The sequence below is a fragment of the Lagopus muta genome, chromosome 26 (genome assembly GCF_023343835.1).
Source record: "Lagopus muta isolate bLagMut1 chromosome 26, bLagMut1 primary, whole genome shotgun sequence".
In the NCBI taxonomy this organism is placed as follows: domain Eukaryota; kingdom Metazoa; phylum Chordata; class Aves; order Galliformes; family Phasianidae; genus Lagopus; species Lagopus muta.
In genome coordinates, this window is record NC_064458.1 from 4476330 (window position 1) to 4496290 (window position 19961).

The 19961-nt window shown below is 45.7% G+C and overlaps 1 protein-coding gene across 1 annotated transcript in view; it reads right to left on the minus strand.

Moving 5' to 3' along the window:
• Positions 1-19961, minus strand: part of FBN3 (fibrillin 3) — a 127355-nt gene that overhangs the window by 70615 nt on the left and 36779 nt on the right. The window contains exon 6 of the mRNA XM_048927668.1: positions 19463-19558. Coding sequence (XP_048783625.1) covers positions 19463-19558 — 96 coding nt within the window. The remainder of the gene's footprint in view (positions 1-19462; positions 19559-19961) is intronic.

Genomic DNA, 19961 nt, shown 5'->3' on the forward strand with positions numbered 1-19961 from the left:
GTACTCAAGTGAAGTCTGGGGGGTTCGTCCTTGTTTCAGTTCCACCTGGCACCAGGTATGCATAAACTACATGGGAAACATACAACAAATCATCCTCTATCTCTGGGACAGAACCAGTGACCACAGGAATTCCTCAATCACATCTTACGGTTCTCTCTCATTTCTATTCTTCGAGCAGCTGAAAGTATGACAGTACTCAAAAATTAATGCTGATAACATTGTCCTCAGCAGTGTTGGAAAGTGGATGCCGCTGAGATGTAAACAACAGGAGGTATCTGAGGATAAAAAGGCAATGCTTTTGAAGTTACTTTGGTTAAAGCAGTGACAGGTGTGTGTAAACACCTCTGTTTAGACATGAGAACAGAACTATGTACTCTCTTTGCAGTGAATTACCAACTAGTCATCGTTTGGCCTTTGACCCAAATTTTAACAATACCAGCCCACATGGTTCTCATTAACGTTGCCTGCTGTGCCAAGTTTAATGCTTTAGTTGGTTCTGACTTATTCCTAGAAAACAGATCAACATATTTTGAGCTGATTTCTCACTCACTGCCTTTCTTCTGTACCCTATAACAATTCATCTTTAAATGGAAATGTCTGCTGTCATTGTGGTGTGCATCTGCAAAGGGCTCCAACTGACTTAGCAAGTCAGATCACAGCTGAGGGCAGCACTGCCATGGGGTAAACCTGCACCTGTCTGCCATCCTGCTGCTGCAGGCTGGGAGCACTGCAGCAGGAATTCCTTCAGACTGATGATGAAAGAGCAGTGGTAAGGGGAACGCTCAGTTTTAAACAGATAATTGGCAAAAAATAGAACTGCATATGTAGATCACTTCCTTGGAGGGAATGCAGCTAAGGAAATTGCAGCCTTGAGTGCAGAAGGTCTGCCTGCATTCCAGCTGCCATCTGTTGCTAATTTTAATGGGTTTACTAAACATTGAATGAGGCACCAATCAAGTTTGTCTTTAAGGAGATACATGTGCTTAAGAGGCATCTGAAGCCCTGCTCTGGTGTACATATAGGATCCCATCTTCCAGCCTTACAGCAACAGCATCCACTGGTAGAACAAGGGTGAATCCCAGTTTTTCCACCTGCAGGTAAATCTCTCATTAAAGGGACTGCAGAAAATATAGGATCAGGCCTTATTTTAGGAAGAAAAGCTTTAGTTAGACGGAGTCTTTCCAACTCGACGGGAGGGACTTTCAACACAGCAGGGCCATGCACATCCAGTCCTTCACCAATCAATTCTAGATGAAAAAAGCAATACGCTAGCTCACTGTCTGGCTTATCTCCTCCAAAAAATAGCAAACAGCAAATACTCATTATAGGACAGACATCACGTTTCCTCCTAGCATCTATCAATCATCAGCTTCATCAGTGCATGGCTCTCACTTCTCCTTCTCGCACTATTAACTTCAAAGCAGACCGTGCTCAGTGCGTTGCTCTGTGGGCTGCTTATCTCCATGAGTCATATTAGGTTACTATTCACATCCTCAGCTCGAGCAGCCCACAAGGAGAGAGAATGCTGCAACTGCAGAATGCACCAAGGAATCGGAGCTGCAGCATCAAAGTGTTTGTGTTAGCTGTAAGAAATCGTATACCTCGCTCTTTGTTTTCAATGCTCTCCTCCCCCCAGCCCCACTCTGACAGTACGGCTTCAAGCACCAGCAAACCTAAACTATGGAATGTATGGGGAATGGCTGTTTACATGGGTGCATAGTGATAGGGCAAGGGGGAATGGTTTCATACTGAGACAGGGGAGGTTTAGGTTGGATATTAGGAGGAAGTTTTTCACACAGGGTGGTGAGGCACTGGAACAGGTTGCCCAAGGAGGCTGTGGATGCCCCATCCCTGCAGGCATTCAAAGCCAGGCTGGATGTGGCTCTGGGCAGCCTGGGCTGCTGGTTGGTGACCTGCACACAGCAGGGGGTTGGAACTGGATGAGCGTTGTGCTGCTTTTCAACCCAGGCCATTCTATGACTCCATGATTCTATGACTTCTGCAGGTGCTGCAGTCAGCTTGAAACTGCAGTAATTCCCATCTCCCAAATGCTGCAGCCAACAAAGGGCTCAGATGTGCTCTGAAGAACTGACCTCATCTGAATTTCCCTATTTGGGGGCTGTCATGGGGATCACCAGGAATACCTATGGCTAATGAACAGTGACTACAAGCCCCTGGGGAGTTCATACGAGGAGTCCATGCTGCTGTATGCATGTTTGCATTGCACCACTCTGTTCCACCTGCAAACAGCTTCCTGCAAATGTCCCTCCAGGTATTTTTTACCTTCCTCGTTATGCGCCTACGATACAAGCAGAGGAATAACTTGCTGTTGCTGACATCTCTTTCCCCAAACACGCTGTATGGCCTCTGCTGGAATGTGTGGGACAGTCTGACACTACAGTGGAGCAAGAGGGCTCCAGTGCCCCTGGCTGAGCACACTGCAGCACCAGGGCTGCCCTGCTCAGGGGTGCTGCCCTGGCTTTGCCTGCAACACTTCAGCCACTTTCCCAGAACATATCTCACCTCCTACTGGCAGTAATAAAGAAATGCACATGACTCTATGCCAACCGTGGTGATAATTTTTGCCAGAAATACAGCTTGGTCTCATTAAAAAGAATAATCCATTTCAGACTATTTAAAACTACCACTCTGAGACTATCAAACTTTTATGTAGAACAGTTGGAAGGCACCTTCTTTATTGCTAAGTTTTCCCAACACCAAATGAAGACAATGGAAATCTTTTGTAGGGAATTCCTCTCTGGGACACAGAGCTCAATGGAATGCCATTACTTTGTAGGAGAATATTAATCTGAGCAACTCAGTTTGAGTTCTCTGAAGGAGACCTCAAACCAAACGCAGTAAATAAGGACATTTTATCAGATGTTAATTATAACTCCACAAGCTGCTTTACATTGCTTTTTATAGCATCTGAATTGGACCCGAAATATTTACAAATTAATTTCAGAATCTAAATTACTGCTTTGCATTTAATTGAAATTCTAAATTAACTTCGTGCTGCCATCTAATTTGTCCTTATTGTCCCTCTGGGGAAAAAAAAGGTAGTTTCAGATACTGAACTATTCTGTGCGACAGTTTTCCCAAGTAGGAGAGCTCTCCCACTCCTGTGACATCCATCAGCCCCTTGCTGTAGCACCGAGTGCATCACTGCTCACCGTGGGAATTCAGATTCCTGGGTAAAGATTCAAGAGCACCAACAATCATACTGCTTTCTTTGCTATTTAGAACCATAATCCTGGAAAGCCAAACACGCCTGACCCCTCTGCTGCTTCCAGAAGGAATGTGAGCCAATTGAAGTGCTGTGTCTCTGCCTTCCAGACCATCCCTTCTTCAGCACCATTTGTCTGGCATCCCTGTGAGATGGGCCGTGGGCTGAGTGAACTCCCTCTTCACAAAATAAGTAAACAGAACAGCAAGGAAGAAGAGATCTTCTGTGAGAAAAACCAAATTCCTACTCCTAACAAACAATGCTTTGCTGAATGTTTCTCCTTCAAGCAGCGAGGACAAATGCTGCTTGTGAGCGATCCACAGGGAGCTCCAGCGCCCACCACAGTGAGGTCAGTGCAGCAAAGCTCAGCCCCTGGCATTGCTCCACGCTGCTCTCTAAAAGCTCCAGCAGCCAATAACGTGGAGCAAGGACAGGGGATAGCAAGCCTGACATCTGTTTTTTAATTGTCATTGTGTGACTTCTTTCCCATTCGTGCCCAGCGCACAGAGAGATCACAGACTGGGAGCACCAGCGTGCAACAGCCACCAGCCAAACTGCAGGCTGAAAGCTGTTGGCACAAGGCTACCCAACAGCGTGCAATTGTTCCTGCTGTACTAAATGCACACTGAAAAGCACCAGTTATAGGTCTCTGCACATAGTGCAGCTCTGCATCTCTGCTGGGCTTCCCAGGCTGTGTACAACACCAACAGCACAATGGGAAGGGAGAGGGCAATGCAGGGAGAGCAGCATGGGGGTCTCTGCAGGGCTCCTTCCCATGGAATGCTTTCCCCACCTCATCATTTCCTTACCTCATGCAAACAGTCACATTCCTGATGTTTAACTGTTTGGACTTGTGCAAAAAAAAAGAAAAAGCTGGCAAGGGCAGTCTATAAGGCCAGACATTCTATGCACTGAAAAAACACTCTTAAAGGAAATAGTAAGGAGAGACCTTTTTAACATTTTCCCGTCCTATTTTTACAGTTTCCCGTCAGTCTCAGCCTGGTGAAACCTGAGAGAGAACTCCATGCACAGCCCTGCTCCAACAGCTCTATGGAAATCACTCTGATGGAGCCATCTCCATCAGATCACTCCAGGCAGCAGTAGAATCGTGTGGGTAGGTTGGAGCTGGCATTGCTGCTCTGTGCTCTCCATCCTGAGAGGGAAGCGCTGAAATCCTGGTGGGTCAGCTGATGAAGACACGGAGATCCCGGGGGGGTGGCACAGGGCTTTCAAAGAATCACAGAATCATAGAATGGCCTGGGTTGCAAAGGAGCACAGTGCTCATCCAGTTCCAACCCCCTGCTGTGTGCAGGTCACCAACCAGCAGCCCAGGCTGCCCAGAGCCACATCCAGCCTGGCCTTGAATGCCTGCAGGGATGGGGCATCCACAGCCTCCTTGGGCAACCTGTTCCAGTGCCTCACCGCCCTCTGTGTGAAATATGTTGGGACTCTTCTCCATGTTGTAAACTTACCTACAAGTGATTCTGTGATTCTATTTTCCTGCTGTACAGTGAGCTTGGAACAAAGACTGAGAAGAACATAACAGAGTGAGGACTTGTAATAGTCTGTCTGGTTTAACAGTTCTTGTCTCAACATTACCACTGTGTGAGCTGCAGCCAACTGCTTGCTGCTCCTTCAGCAACGTTTCTGTATATGAAAAGCAGCAATGCAGTGGCTTATGCTAAGGGGGGGGAAAGGTGATCACTGGAAGAAGCTTATCCACAACGGAAATATCTTGAAATAGAAGAAAGAAGTCTCAGGAATGACCAAGCAGAAACAAATGACATTATCTTCTTTCTAAACTCAGTCAGTGGAAGTGAAAACATTGCACACTCCTTAGTATCTTCTTGTCACAGTACATTGCAACAGGCAATGGCTTTTCTCTGCATTCAATGGAGAAAGGATCTATTTATTAGGCAGATTAAAAAAACATGCAAAAAGGGCAACCTTAACTTTTAGATTGGAAGCAAATGTGTGCTCAGAGCTCAGCTCAGTAAGAGATCAACCAGTAGTATCTCCTAGGTTAGAAACACACTGACAGCCACAGTGACTGCTCACGGAGTGGAAGAAGCTCAGTAGGAAACATGGAAGGCAGCTCAAAGGCCACGACCACAAAATCATCCACTGTCCTGATGAAGCACTGAAGATGTAACAGCACTGGCACTGCTTTCTAATGCCTTGTGTAAGTCACTGATCGTGAGAGGTATCAGAATAAGGTGATCAGATACACCCTGACCTGTTACTTGTACACCATCTTGTTTCCAGCAGGACAAAATAATATGCTCTGAGTCTTACTTCTTCAATGATTGTGGACTTTTAGAGGCAAACACATCTGCCTTACCCAATAAAAAGCCAATTTACTGCTCTGCAAACTGCTCAAATTGTAGAAAAGTGTGTGGAATTGACCCTGTCCACTCCTTGTGTCCTTGTGTTGGAGTTCAATTCATTGATTCTTGGGATAAGATTATTCAAAATTAAGCTCAGAAAAATTTTAAGTCCTCTTTTTATTTTCTTTTTTTTTTTAATCCCAAAACATTTTTTTTTCTGGTCTCCCCATGAAGAAGTAGTTGCTTCATCCATTCATTTTGCATTAAAAAGGCCCTTTCTTGAGTGGACTTTCAGTACATCTCCTCTCAGGAAAGGAGACAAAGGTTAGTGCTGGGGGTGAAATAGTGATGAGAGAACCTGAGCCCAGTTCAGTTTGTCCACCCTTCATTCATATCCTGCCCCACACAGGAAGGGTTTGGCTTTCTTGCAGGGTTCCTAGATTTCCTTCTAGTTTCTTATGCTCTTGAGGAGCAGGACAACACACTGCTGCAGTTCTCAGACACAAGTGTGGTTTGTGGACCCTGCTAGGCTGCACAAGTCTGGATCTCCTGTGCCACTGTGAGCTGAGCACCCATTTGTAGGGCCTTGACTACACATAAGTCAAGCAATGCCTCTCCTGCCACTTTGCATTTCCTCTTCCATCTTCACAGATTTGCAGATGACAGTGTTGATGCCCATCACCCTTGGATTGATCTCAGGGCACTGGAGCTGCAGCCCTGGTGGTCTGGTACTTTGTTCCAATGTGCCACGTGTTCAGATCCACTCAGCAGCGGCTGCCCTGTGGATTTAGCTGTGTGAGATACCAGGGCAATGCACAAGCTCTGCACCTTCTGCTCCAGAGGTGCTCTGCTTCCAAATGCACTGATCGGAAGGTTCAGAAGCATCAGAACACCCTGTTGGATACCTGGACACACTGCATCCTGAAGTGACAAAAGATCAGAAGATAGGAAGTCTCCTTCCTGCTAAACCTACAGCAGGCAATGAGGTGCCAGCTACAGAATGGGAGGCCTCAACCTGTGGGCCTTCCACCACTTGGAAAATAGCAGTATTAGATAGCTACACTGCCCCAACACGGGGAGGAAAGGAGTGTGTGATCCCCTCACTAAGAACTGTACCCTAATGCCCTAATGGCCATGCAGCAAATTGGGATGTGTCTACATCCCACCCGGCTATCAGCCAACCACGGCACAACTTTCTGCAAAGACCAGAGGGAAATGTGGTTTCTCAGGACTATAGCTAGGCTTATCAAAGAAGCCTTTGATAAGGGGAAAATAGTAAGCTGCAGTTGTGTCCAGAGCCAAACTCCACGCATGGTGATGTCTCTATCAGATCGTTTTGCATAAAGCATGCTACAACTTAGAGAAGTAGAAGTTGGCACAATCTTTGCTGTCTGGACTACATTTGCTTAATAAAGCACTTAATTTAGGTGCTTAATGTAGAGAAATGTTTAATATAGCAAAACTGGAGTCCATGCCTCACCTCTGGAGGCAAGCTGAATAGAAGGAACACAATCACATCTCTCAGCTTTGAGTTCTGTTTTATGTCTCATCATCCAGATTACCAGTCTTCCTAATGGAAGGTTTTTAATAAAAAAATATTATTTTTTTTTGGGAAAAAGGAATAAATCTTAACACTGTCAGTAGCATTTATCGATCTGATTTTTTGCTTGAAGTAATTTCAAATTTCATCTGGAATTAAGTGGAAGAGCCACTTGTTATGTGCAGGTAGACTCACATCTCAGTGACTCAAATCGTTCAGACAGCTTTGATGACAGAAATGAGCCACAGTAGCCACTGTTTTCCATCGTTTTGTTTTTGCTTTTTTTCCCTATCCCTGAGAGCTGTAACCCAAGAAAAGTATAAGAGTTTTTGAAACCCTGGAAGAGCCTTTCAGCTCACGGGATTCCGGTGGAGAATCACACAAAGTGAATTTCAATTCAGTGTTGTATGAGTGCAGCTTACTGAGCACTACTCCATCCATGCTCACTGTTTTTCTGAACCAACAAGAGATACCAGCAAGGCAAAGGCACAGATGTGTGCCTAAAACGAAAGCGAAGACTGCCCCGCAGTATAAAGGAAATGATATTTCTCCCACCTCTTCCAATCACGGGATCAAAGCAGAGTGCTCCATCAGTCCTACTAAAATCCATTCCAACGCAGAGACACAAGAACAGCACAACAGGAAGGAAACCTCTCCCCGTCTTTCATCAATCTTTCACCATCTCCACTGTGCTGAGTTCACGTCCCTGCTTATCGCCTCAAAGTGCTGCATCGTCTCAGCTGAACAAACCTCATTAAAAGTCCTTCTATGTTATCTTGGGGATCACTAAATGTCCACGAAGTTTCCGTGGTCCCGGACAAACAAAGCATGATGTACGTTCTGGCATGCCTGATCTCTGGGGCATTTTCCAGCTGAAGGTATGCAATATGAACACTGGCTCCTGGCTATTCTACTAAAAGCAGAATTTTGGAAGGATTATGACCTAAGTTAGAAAGGAGTGAGCAAAAGGAACGTGTTTATTGCTGGCTGCTTCCTGTTAGGACTTTCACACTGATGCTAAGGGGATCAGACACACCCTGTGTAGCTGCTGCTTTTCTCATAAGACTCCACATTAAACTGGAAATGTTGAAGAAAAAAAGAAGCAAATGTTCTGATGAGAAAGCCGAAAAGCTGGGAATAATTCACTCAATAACTCTTCTTATGGTTGGAGAGGCCTTACATGCAAGAATAGTGGAGTATTCTGCAATATCCCCACCATCTGATAACCTGTGTGGTTTAATGTGCCATCCAAAGTGACAGATCCATGAACATCATCTGTGTGTTACAAGACAGAGCACATATTCTGGTTATATACAGCATGGGGTGTCTTGTCACTTGAAAAGCTACGGCTGGAGGGAATGTATGAGATCATTTTGGATTCTTCCTTCCCTTAGACAAGACTGACTCTACCAGTTTTTGTGTTGCTTGCTATCAAGCACTGGCAGTAAGAGAAATCCACAAACTCCTCCAGAAACTCTTCTATCTGGACAATAGATAAAAGTGGCAATTAGATTAATTGACATTAAATGTCACAAACAATATGCGTAGAAATTAGAAGGATGAGAGGAACTGCTGTCCTATGCAGAAAAGATCTTTGAGAAATTGATGAAGCATACACAAAATGTGCTCATCTCACGACCTGCTTGTCTCACTGCTTGTTAATGGAGGTTTCTTCCAGGACTAGAGTGGTCTCAGTTGTGAGGAACCCACTGTTTGCAGAATCAAAACAAACAAACAAAGACATCAAAGTCCTTTGGAAGCTCTGAAGAATCTACAGACGCAGACACATTGTACAGATCAGAAATCCCCCCTGAGATTTCGGAGATCCTCATGTTATGCACGTGTTAAATATAAAAAGCTTTGCCTTGACATATGGAAAATAATGGACATGCAAGAAGAAAGCAGGCCACTGTCAGGAGCAAAATGCACTGAGTGGTGCCCTTTTCCCTACGCGCTATGTCTCGCTTACTAGCAGATGGTGTGGCTCTTCCTTCCATGAGTAGCTGTGGCTTCACCTCAAGGCCTGTTGCAGAGGCTGGCCATGACCACACCAAGCGATCAAGGCCGACACACATCAGATACACCCTTTATATGGATTCAACCTGTACAAGCGTGGCAATCTTTTAACACTCCTTTCCTGCTCTCCTTTTTATCTCTGCGCTCAATGGTTGACTTCTTGTGTTCATAAAAAAAAAAAGAAAAGGAGAAATAAGAGTCCCTTGTAAATGACAATGTGTTGTTGTAAGACATGGTGAGAAGGTGCTGTTCAGAAGTGTTTTCACTTCATCCCAACCCAGTGCTGGATTTGGTTTCGAAAGAGAGCATTCCTGCAATGAGGACTGAAAGAAAAGGAGTTACTTGCTATGTTTTCCATGGATATTGATGTCGAGGGCTTCCTGTGGCTCAAATCCTTTTTCTTTTTAGCACTGCAATATTGTGTGCAGGAGTATGGATTGGTTTTCATATGTTGGCTAATGATGAGCCAGAACTCAGACAGTGTGTGCCAGTTCTGAGTTTGCTATTATCCTTATAGATGGACATGATCAATTTCTGGGTCTTCATGGTTTGGGACGAAGACAACTAGCAGGATAGGAGCAATACTGTGTTCTACATCTCTCAGCCCAGCATCCATTAGACAAACACTGTCACAGAATCACAGAATGGCCAGGGTTGGAAGGGACCCCAAGGATCATGAAGCTCCAACCCCCCTGCCACAGGCAGGGTCACCAACCTCCACATTTAATACCAGCCCAGGCTGCCCAGGGCCCCATCCAGCCTGGCCTTCAACACCTCCAGGGATGGACAGGGCATCACAGCCTCTCTGGGCAGCTGTTCCACCACCTCACCACTCTCATAGGAAAGAACTTCCACTTGACATCCACCCTCAGTCTCCCCTCCTTCAACTTCAAATCATTTCCCCTTGTTCTGAAGTTATCTATCCTTCCAAAGAGTTGGTTCCCCTCCTGTTTGCAGGCTCCCTTTAGGCACTGCAGGCTGCAATGAGGTCACCCCACAGCCTTCTTTTCTCCATGCTGAACAAGCCCAGCTCCCTCAGCCTGTCTTCGTAGTGAAGGTGCTCCAGTCCCCTGATCATCTTCGTGGCCCTCCTCTGGACCCTCTCCAACAGCTCTCAACTGTCCAAGGACACAACAGCCATACACATGTACAGCCTCATCTTCAGGAGGCAAAACACAAAGTCTCTTGAGACAGAGCATGGAGAATTCTGGGCAGAGAAATTCTCATCTGCACCAATGCACACTTTGCCTGGCATCTCTGACACATCCCAAACTGCAGGCTTCCTGTGTACTCCCCTCCGTGTGGGACATGGCACCTGGGAACAGATATGCAAGGCTCCAGAATGCTTTAATGAGAGGTAGCAAATGGCATCTATGGTGATGACTTCACCATTTGGATGGGAAAGAATCCCACAGATTAAACCTCATCCTTCTAACACAGGAGAAGCTTCCAATCCTTCACTCAAGATAAATAGCATTTTTTCCAACAATTTCTTTTCATTCTTGAAAGAGGGTAAAATCAAATAAATAACATCAAAATGCTTCCTTTTCTTTACAAAGAAAACTCTAAAGGAAATCATTACATAGAACTAGTCTCTCTCCTCACCGATTCATTTTCTTCTACACTAAGTCTTTCCCTCCTAAATCAATTTAATGTGAGTTCATGTCACCCAACATGTCAAGCAGAGGGAGGAAATGATGCTAAGATTCCTTGAGTACTTTGCTATTACTGTGTTTACTTCTGAAGTGGAGCATTTCCTGAATGAAGTGTGAAGGTAGTTGACTTGCTCCCATTACAGAGCAGTCTCTTACTGCTGAGCTGTTTTGAGCTGTTGAACATGCAACCTGTTGTGTGTACAGCAGCAGAAGCTGCTGCTTGGTGTTGAGAAATTCAGTTTCTTAACAGTATAAGACTTAAATTATCTCATTTTATGGTTTACAGCACAAAATAAAAGCAAATCAAAAGCCCCCCAAAAGGCTGTCATCTGATAGACCTAAGCATTTTGCATGCATTCTGTTCACCAACACAGATGGGTACGTATTTGATGCATGCCTGTCTAAACTGACACCCAACTCTTTTATGGAGCCTCACAGTGCATTGGAACAGCTAATGGCCATTCCAGTGTTGGTGCTACAGACAATAGAGCTGCATCTGTCCAATGTTAATGATCCTTTCTGAGAATCCAAATGCTTTGGCACAGATGTTAGCTGGACAAACGGAGCTGTGTGTTCAGTATCACTATATGGCATTGCCTTCTGTACAAACAACAATCTGAGATAAGGGGACAATGCTGTACATTGCAGCAGGCAGAGCTCTACAGGATTTAAAGGTTTAAATCCAGCATCAGATAAGCCACTGTATGACAACCAGGGACTCTGCCCGCAATCTTACTGCATAGTCCCTCTTCATCTGAAGATGAAGACGGGATTCCCATGAGATGGGATTCCCAGGGATGGGGTTCACTTGGATGAATGTTGAGAAATTCATAGTGCTAACATCTGAGGCAGAACTGATCACCTAAAGGAAACATCTGCGTTTGCTCAGTGAATCCTGCCCTTCAGCACTGCTATCACTCCACCACCAATCAGTTTTGTGAGCTGTTGTGTTCAGTTGGAAGTATCAACCCTACAGGAGTCTGAAGAGAGGAGATTTAGCACAGGGGGGCTGGACTCATTCCTGTGGAATACAACCAACTGGAACTAACCTCCTCATTAAGAATATTCTTAACGATATCTTTTTTCCAATTTGTACTGGTTTTGCAGCAGCTTTCAGTTCCTTCACCTTGACTGAGCAGAAGGACTCAGGTCTCTGCTTTCATGGACTGTAACATCCTAAAAGAAAGGTTTCTCATCTGATGAGCATTCCCTCTGAGCTGCTGCCAAACAGTCACTTCTGTATGTGCACAGCTGGTGAGCGTACAGCCCTCAGGCTATCAACTGTGTTTGACCAAAGGTTATTCCTGAAGTAATTACACCATTTCATTCAGGTGTCCTTGACAAGAAATGCCCCTGAGAAAGACTGGTGCTTCAGCTTCTGTGAAGCACTGAGAGATTTCTCCTGGGTAAAGGGAATCCTTGGCATTCTGGGCTATGGCTGTGCTGAGTGCAGGGGTTCTCCTGCAGAGCTCTTTGGTCAGGATGCTGATAGGCAGAGGGCAGACAGAGCAGGCCTTCCAACACCTCAACAGCACGCCAGGCCAAGCAGACAGCAGTGAGTGGCACTGCTATGTTAGGCATCATCTGGGCTGTTTCTGCTATACTTTAACCCGTGGATGACAGTGAATTTTGATAATGGATTTTTAATGGTTTTTATTTCAAGCTTCACTCCTTTCAGGAGTGGTTTTGTTTTTTTTCTTAGGTTGAGGCAACATCTCCACCTGCAGAAGCATAGTCGAATACACAGAGTGCTGATGCTGGCTGGAGACAAACCAGCTCCTGGTCCAGAAGCCATTCACGGTAATATGCACTGGTCTGAGTCTATCCTTCCTGACAGACCCATCTCTTAACACGGCTTTCCAATCTGAGGCACCTTATGGTTTATTTAACACTGTGGTTCCAGCCTGGAGGCAGCTTATCTGGAAACACGGACAGGAGCAAATGCTCAGCTGGCTTTATCTCACCACATGGTCCCCTCAATTGTTCTCTTATCAGTGACAGTGGGTGACTTACCAGCTCTGCTGGAACCCTTTGGTGACTCCTCACAATTCCCATGCTGCAGCCAAATGGCTGCTATTTTATTGAGAAACACAGGGGATGGATATGTAATGAACTGCCTCACCAAGCATAAGCCGTGTCCTGAGCCAGGATAGAACAGCAGACCTTGTTCAGAACATCTCCACATCGTCCAGCTGTGAATCAAATCAACTGCCCATTTCAACAATGAACTAGAAGGGATGGAGAGATGCAGTTTACAGCACATCCTGTCTTCTGCAGGCTGCAGGCCACTTCTGTAAGTAGACAGCTCAGAACTGAGGGAAATCACTGTAAATAATAGGTTACCATTTCTGAAGGCAATTAAAGACTGCTTTAACTACCTGGTATTTTCTTTGTAGTCTTTAGCCAGGACAACCTCCCATTTTGTACTCTGGAAGTATATTTAAGGATACTGGAGTTACTTAGGCAATAAATAAGGCAGAGAGCTGTGTTCAGTAACTACCAACAGCTCTCCCTAGAGAAGCATCACAGTAGATACCCCAAGTGGAAAGGAGAAAGGCGAACAATGTCTCATTAGACAGTAACTGGTATTAATTGAAGCTTTCTCCCTGTGGAGACATGGTAGGAATCTTAAGTATTTCTAGAGTACTCAACCATGTATAGAGCCACGCTAGGAGAGCATCAACATGGAGCCTTGGGCTGAAACTTCGACTTCCTACATACAAAGTCAGTAGGTTCCAGGTTCTGTACTTATTAATTGTATGTATGGTTCTTCTTCCTTAGGGATGAGACTCAGAGCTAAACTGAGAGCTAAGCATGATCCATGCTGCTTTCAAACCTGTCTCCTTGTTACTGGAGACTTCCAAGGATGCTTGTAAACACGTCACATACCATGGCTGACTTAAAAAGTGAAACTCAACGGTGATCATGTCTCCAGTAAGTCTGGTGCTTAAGGATTTAACGTGCCCAGCAATGGAGCAGGTATTCAGCTTCTCCTTGGAAGGGTTAAGTTCTTCACTGTCACACTACTGGTTACCAGTAAGTCAGTCATAGCCACCTCACCTGGCTGCAAATTCCCAGCCTTCCCAGCCAGGAGCCTCTTTGAGAAGTGTAACTTTTAACATCCCCTAGCCAAGCGAGTGCTCTGTTTGTCTTGGCAGGGAAGACCTGTGTATACACAGCTGGAGAGCTTGTTTTGTCTCTTAGTACAAGTCTGGACCAAATCAAATCTCTATAGGCTTTCTAAAAATGCTCTCTTTATTTAAAGAATTTTATACATTACAAGATGTCTCCAAAGTTTGCCCGGCCTCAGTCCCATTTTGCCTGCCTCTCCCACCCCCAGTTCTATTCCTTCTCCTACCAAGCACAGAGTGAAGTCCTTTGGATTTTTAAGCCTATCCTGGCATTGCTGTGTCCAGAACTGTCTTTAAGAAATGTGTAGGTTTCTTTACAAACACAGTGAGTGTCCATACCAACTTTAGATGACTGCGAGCTAAGGAAAAAGCAAGTGGCTTTACAGACAGCTCTGGAGCTCAGGTTCAGGATTTGGCTGGAAGAGAGCCTGCAAGGTAGAGTCTTCAAAAGGGAAGGTTTCTGTCATAGTATCTTTCCATAACTAATGCAGTGTGTGTGTGCTTGAGAAAGGCAAAGGGAGGGATTAAAGAATATGGTTTGCAGTACAGTAGAAAGGAGGAGATTGGAATAAAGGAACGTTACTTACATAAAGGTGTGTGGAGGCTTTTACAGAGCTTTCTAAGCTTGGCATCCAATACGTGTGAAGCTCAAACTACAGCAGAGGCCTTTCATGTGGCACCTGCACCATGAAGTTGGGTAGGTACTTCTACAGCCCAGGAAACATTGCACAGCTATGCTGAGTTCTGCATGTTTCTGCTGGCTGCTGTTCAAACAGGACTGACTGATGCCTGGGCTACCGGAAACCAACTGTTATTCCTATCTCACCCTCTAAATCATGTTACCAAAAATCCCCAATTTGGAAAAAAAAATATTAAAGGCAAGAACAGACCAATCCTTGAACAGAGAGTTAAACAGAATTATCCCAGTGTTGGGAAAGTGCGAGGCTAGAAAAGCAGAATGTCTCCAGGGCACCCTGATTTGAATCCTGGGAGTCTGCACATCAGCTTGGTGTTTCAGTTTCATTTCTGCTGTGTGCCACTCCAGCCCTTTGCCAAACATCGTTATCACAGCGTTGTGAGATGTCCTCTTCTCTCGTGTAACTGGTGATAGGACTGGAGGGAATGGCTTCACGCTGCGCCAGGGGAGATTTAGGCTGGACGTTAGGAAATACTGCTTTTCTCAAAGAGTGGGCAGACACTGCAATGGGCCACCCAGGGAGGTGGTGGAGTCACCAACCCTGGAGGTGTTCAAGGAACATTTGGATTTTGTGTTGAGGGACATCAGAGAGAAGTATTGGTGATGGATGGATGGCTGGACTGGGTGATCCTGTGGGTCTTTTCTAACCTTGGTGATTCTATGATTCCATGTCCACCTAAACCAACAGAAAACGATGAAATTTCATATCTCAGAGCCACCACCTCAGCCACAGCCACACTGCCCAAATGTAAAGCTAACAGAGCCACTCAGCACGTGCTGGCTGGATGAAAGCCAGCAGTCACCTGTCACTGGGAGCCAAACTCTTTGCTCCTCATTGTGGCGTTCAAATATTGAAGAGAGCATAGAAACAGGAGAGGAAACGGCTGTTTATGAGGGTGGACAGTGATAGGACAAGGGGGAATGGTTTTAAACTGAGACAGAGAGGTTTAGGTTGGATATTAGGAGGAAGTTTTTCACCCAGAGGGTGGTGAGGCACTGGAACAGGTTGCCCAAGGAGGCTGTGGATGCCCCATCCCTGCAGGCATTCCAGGCCAGGCTGGATGTGGCTCTGGGCAGCCTGGTCTGCTGGTTGTTGACCTGCACACAGCAGGGGGTTGGAACTGATGATCTCTATGGTTCTTTTCAATTCAGGCTGTCCTATGACACTGATTCTATGAAAGCTGCAGATCCTTGTGAAGCTGCTGGTATTCATAGTGGATGAGCAGCTAGCACCAAACTGCATGAGGTTCAAAACAAAACAGAGCTGGCTAATGCTTCTCTTTGCAGTGTTGTTACTAAAATAAAGCTGCTTCACTGAAAAACTGATATTCTGGTTGTAGTTTTCTAGATTTTCAAATAAGTACTGTACCAAATCATAACAATAACTTGCAGATGTTAGAAAACCGACTTTCTGGGTTTTAAGTCTTTGTTCATTTGAAAACCAACAGCTGTTAGCTCTGGTGACATCATTAGTTTTCATTTTTGAGGGTATGTGGTATTCACCCTCTTCAGCCCAAAGAAATGGTGTCTTGCAGCAGAAAGACCATGTCAAATTGAGGGACTTGTTGCAGGAGTTTGATTCTATATTGAAAGATGCAGGAGGCTGCAGAAATGGTCCTTACACCATAGGAACTGAGCGCTTGCCTGGTGAACTGCAGACTGTGTCTGGCAAAGTTCCTGCAAGCTGTCCAAGTCCTTAAACCAGCAAAAGCTTTTAGTCCCCTAACTGCATGTGTTCTTTGGACATCACTCTTCCACAGCTGCTGCAGTGAGAAGCATCTGCACTCCTGAGCAGCCTCAAAGAACCTTGGAAATCTGGTTCAAGATAAGCACCAAAATTAGCTGGAGAAGTCACTGATGTTTTAGCTGTTGATGAACAGTGCTTACACAGAATCAAAGCTTTCTCCCCAGCCCCCTGACCCTCACACTCAGTACAGTGCACTGCACTGGGACTGGGCGAGAAGCTGGGAAGGAGCCATAGCAAAGAATCATAGAATCCTAGAATCACAAGGTTGGAAAGAACATACAAGATCATCGTGTCCGTCGTCCTCCCACCAACCACTGCTACCATAAGCACTAAACCAGGTCTCATAGCTCCTCATCCAGACGCCTCTTGAGCACTGCCAGGGACGGCGACTCCACCACCTCCCTGGGCAGCCATTGCAGCACCCGACCACCATCTGAGAGAAAAAGTTCTTCCTTGTGTCTAACCTAAACCTCCTCTGGTACAGCTTGCGGCCATTTCCTTGGGTCCTGTTTGTTTGCCTGGGAGAAGAGGCCAAACCCCTCCTCATCACAGCCTCCCTTCAGGAGGTTGCAGAGTGCAGTGAGGTCTCCCCTGAGCCTGCTCTTCTCCACACTGAACAATCCCAGCTCCCTCAGCCGCTCCTCATAAGATTTGTGCTCCAAACCCCTCGCCAGTTTCGTTGCCCTTCTCTGGACACGCTCCAAGGCCTCAACATCTTTCCTGTAGTGAGGAGCCCAAAACTGAACACAGCACTGGAGGTGCGGCCACTGCAACCAGAGCTGAGTGCAGGGGATGCTCACCTCCCTGCTCGTGCTGGCCACACCATTTCCAGTGCAGGCCAGGATGGCATTGGCCTTCTTGGGCACTTGGGCACGCTGTCGGCTCAGGTTCAGCTGAGCATCAACCAAAACCCCCAGGTCCCTTTTCTCTTCACAGTCATAAGATGGGACTTAACTGATGGGATACTCCCCATGCCATATGACTTGAGCTTAGCAGTAAGATCTCAGGAAAAGGAGGGAGGAGGAAAATAACATGGTTCTGGGTGTTGCTTTGCCTCATGCCCTGCCTCCTAGAAAGTGGTTGGACATCTTTCTGTCCATGGGAAGCAGTGAATAAATACCTTATTTTCCTTTGCTTCCACATTCAGTTTTTGCTTTCCTTATTAAACTCACACTATCATAATCCACGAGTCTTTTCACCTTCCTTCTACATTCTCCCCATCCAAAGGGAGAGGAAGGTGAACAAGATGCAGGGTGAGTGCTTGGCCAGAATTACTGGCACATTAAAAATTTTAGCTTATATTTCTTTTCACAGAATCACAGAACTGTAGGGTATGGAAGGGACCTCTGGGGATCAAGTCCAACCCCTACCAAAGCAATTCGCTACAGCAGGTACACAGAAATGTGTCCAGACAGGTCTTGAATACTGGCAGAGAAGGAGACCCCACCAACTCTCTGGGCAGCTGAGAGCCAGGGCTCTGCCACATCACAGTAAAGAAGTTCTTCCTCGCATTCAGCTGGAACTTCATGTTCCAGTTCATGCCCAGTGCCCTGACCCCATACTCTTGACTTGCACACTTCAGATATTTATAAAGTGATGAGATCCCATCTCAGCCTTCTCCAGGTGACCAGCCCCACGGCTCTCAGTTTCCCCACCAGGAGATGCTCTGTGCCCCCCCATCTCTGCAGCCCTCCACTGCGCTCTCTCCAGCAGTTCCCTGTCTTTTTTGAAGTGAGGAGCCCGGCACTGGGCGCAGTGCTCCAGCTGTGCTTCCCCAGAGCAGAGCAGAGGGGAGCAGCACCTCCCTTGCCCTGCTGGCCACGCTCTGTGCAATGCACCCCAGGGTCCCATTGGCTTCTTGGCCACCAGAGCACTCTGCTGGTGCGTGGTCACCTCTTGGTTACCAGGACACCCAGGTCTTCTCTTCAGGCCTTTTCTCCAGCAGGGCAGCCCCTAACCTGTACTGATGCACGTGGTTATTCTGTGATTCTGTGATTCTATGATTCATCTTCAGGAGCATAACCCTACCTACTCTTGTTGAAGCTCATTGGGTTCCTCTCTGCCATTTGCCATCCTGTCCAGCTCCCACTAAATGGCAGCACAGTTTTCTGCAGTGTTATCCACTTCTCCCAGCACTGTACCATCAGCAAACTGGCTGAGGGTGCACTCTATTCCTTCATCCAAGTCATCGATGTAGATGTTGAACAAGATCAGGCCCAGTCCTAGCCCATTTTCCCTCCTCTCTCAGTGAATAGGAAGGGGCTGATAGTGTCACCTTCCTTTATGAGGATGCTATGGTAAGGGGCTTTCTGGCATTTCTAAGCCATTCCTTGGTGATTGAGAAAAGAAGCAGGGAAATGCCCAAGAGAAAAACGCAATTTTTGTGCTGAGCACAAGGGTATTTTCATGTTTAACATCTACTGCAAGAGGCCACATGTGGGTGAGGAGTATCCACAGACACAGAACAGCAGGCACTTTACGTACTTAACACTTGATAAGCAGAGATCCCAGAGAGTGCTTTGGACATGGGGTTGTTATTAGAATCATAGAATGATGAAGGTTGGAAAAGACCTCTGAGAACGCCAGGTCCAACCGTCAACACTTCACCACCATGCCCAATAAACTTGAGTCATGGCTGCTCTCCCACAGGAATGGCAGCATGAGTTGGTGCCCTTGGCTCTTGAGCAAAGGAAGAACCAACCAAGATGAGGGAACATTTACACTGATTAGGAAAAAAACTTCATTACTTGGTGGATCTCAGCACCACAAGATTTTCTGAGGCTATAAGGATGTATTTGAGGAACATCATCTCTCAAATAAGACAAGTTAATAAAAACTGAAACTAACTATATATAAAAACAATCACTATATTCATACTGGATATAATGGAAGAATTCCATACCATCAGCTATGCAAGCGGAAGAGATGAAGTTTTCTCTCACAAGACAGTTCTAATGCCTGTAGTAAACCTTTTTCAGACCCAGTTTAATCCCAGAATTAGGGACTGTATCATCAGGCTAGGAAACTGAGAAGAAATTCACTTAGAATCAAGTATCTCTAGCATACATACTTGAATATACAACTCCTATGCTCAGTCAGTGATAATATGAAGATGTTTCTTACCTCTCTCACACTGGGGGCCGGTGAATCCATAAACACAAGCACAACGGTTTGGTCCAATGCAACGACCTCCGTTCTGACAGCTATTTTCACAGACAGCTGTTTAGAAATAGAAATGGAAATCAGTGATTTCTGCTCTCAGGGAAATGACAGCGTGAGCTGTGTAGTGCTGGAAGAGCTCAGGATATCTATCACCTACTCTGTGTTATTCATCTCTTCCATGTAGTGAACATATCGAGAAATGCATGATCTTTTCTTTTTCTTTCCCCTCGAAAATGATTTCCTGTTTATGAGTGAAACCATTTATAAAAAGGCTACAAACTCCCATTTCACTTGAGAGGATTTCCTGTGCTATGGAATCTCAAGCTCATTCAGGTCAGCACTGGGACTTAAATGTCAAGGTCAAGATGAATTTATACAGATGAGAAATTGCATAAAGGTGATTTAAATCTAAGGAGAGGAGAACAGGAAGACAATAAAATGTGAGAAGAGAGCAGTCAGC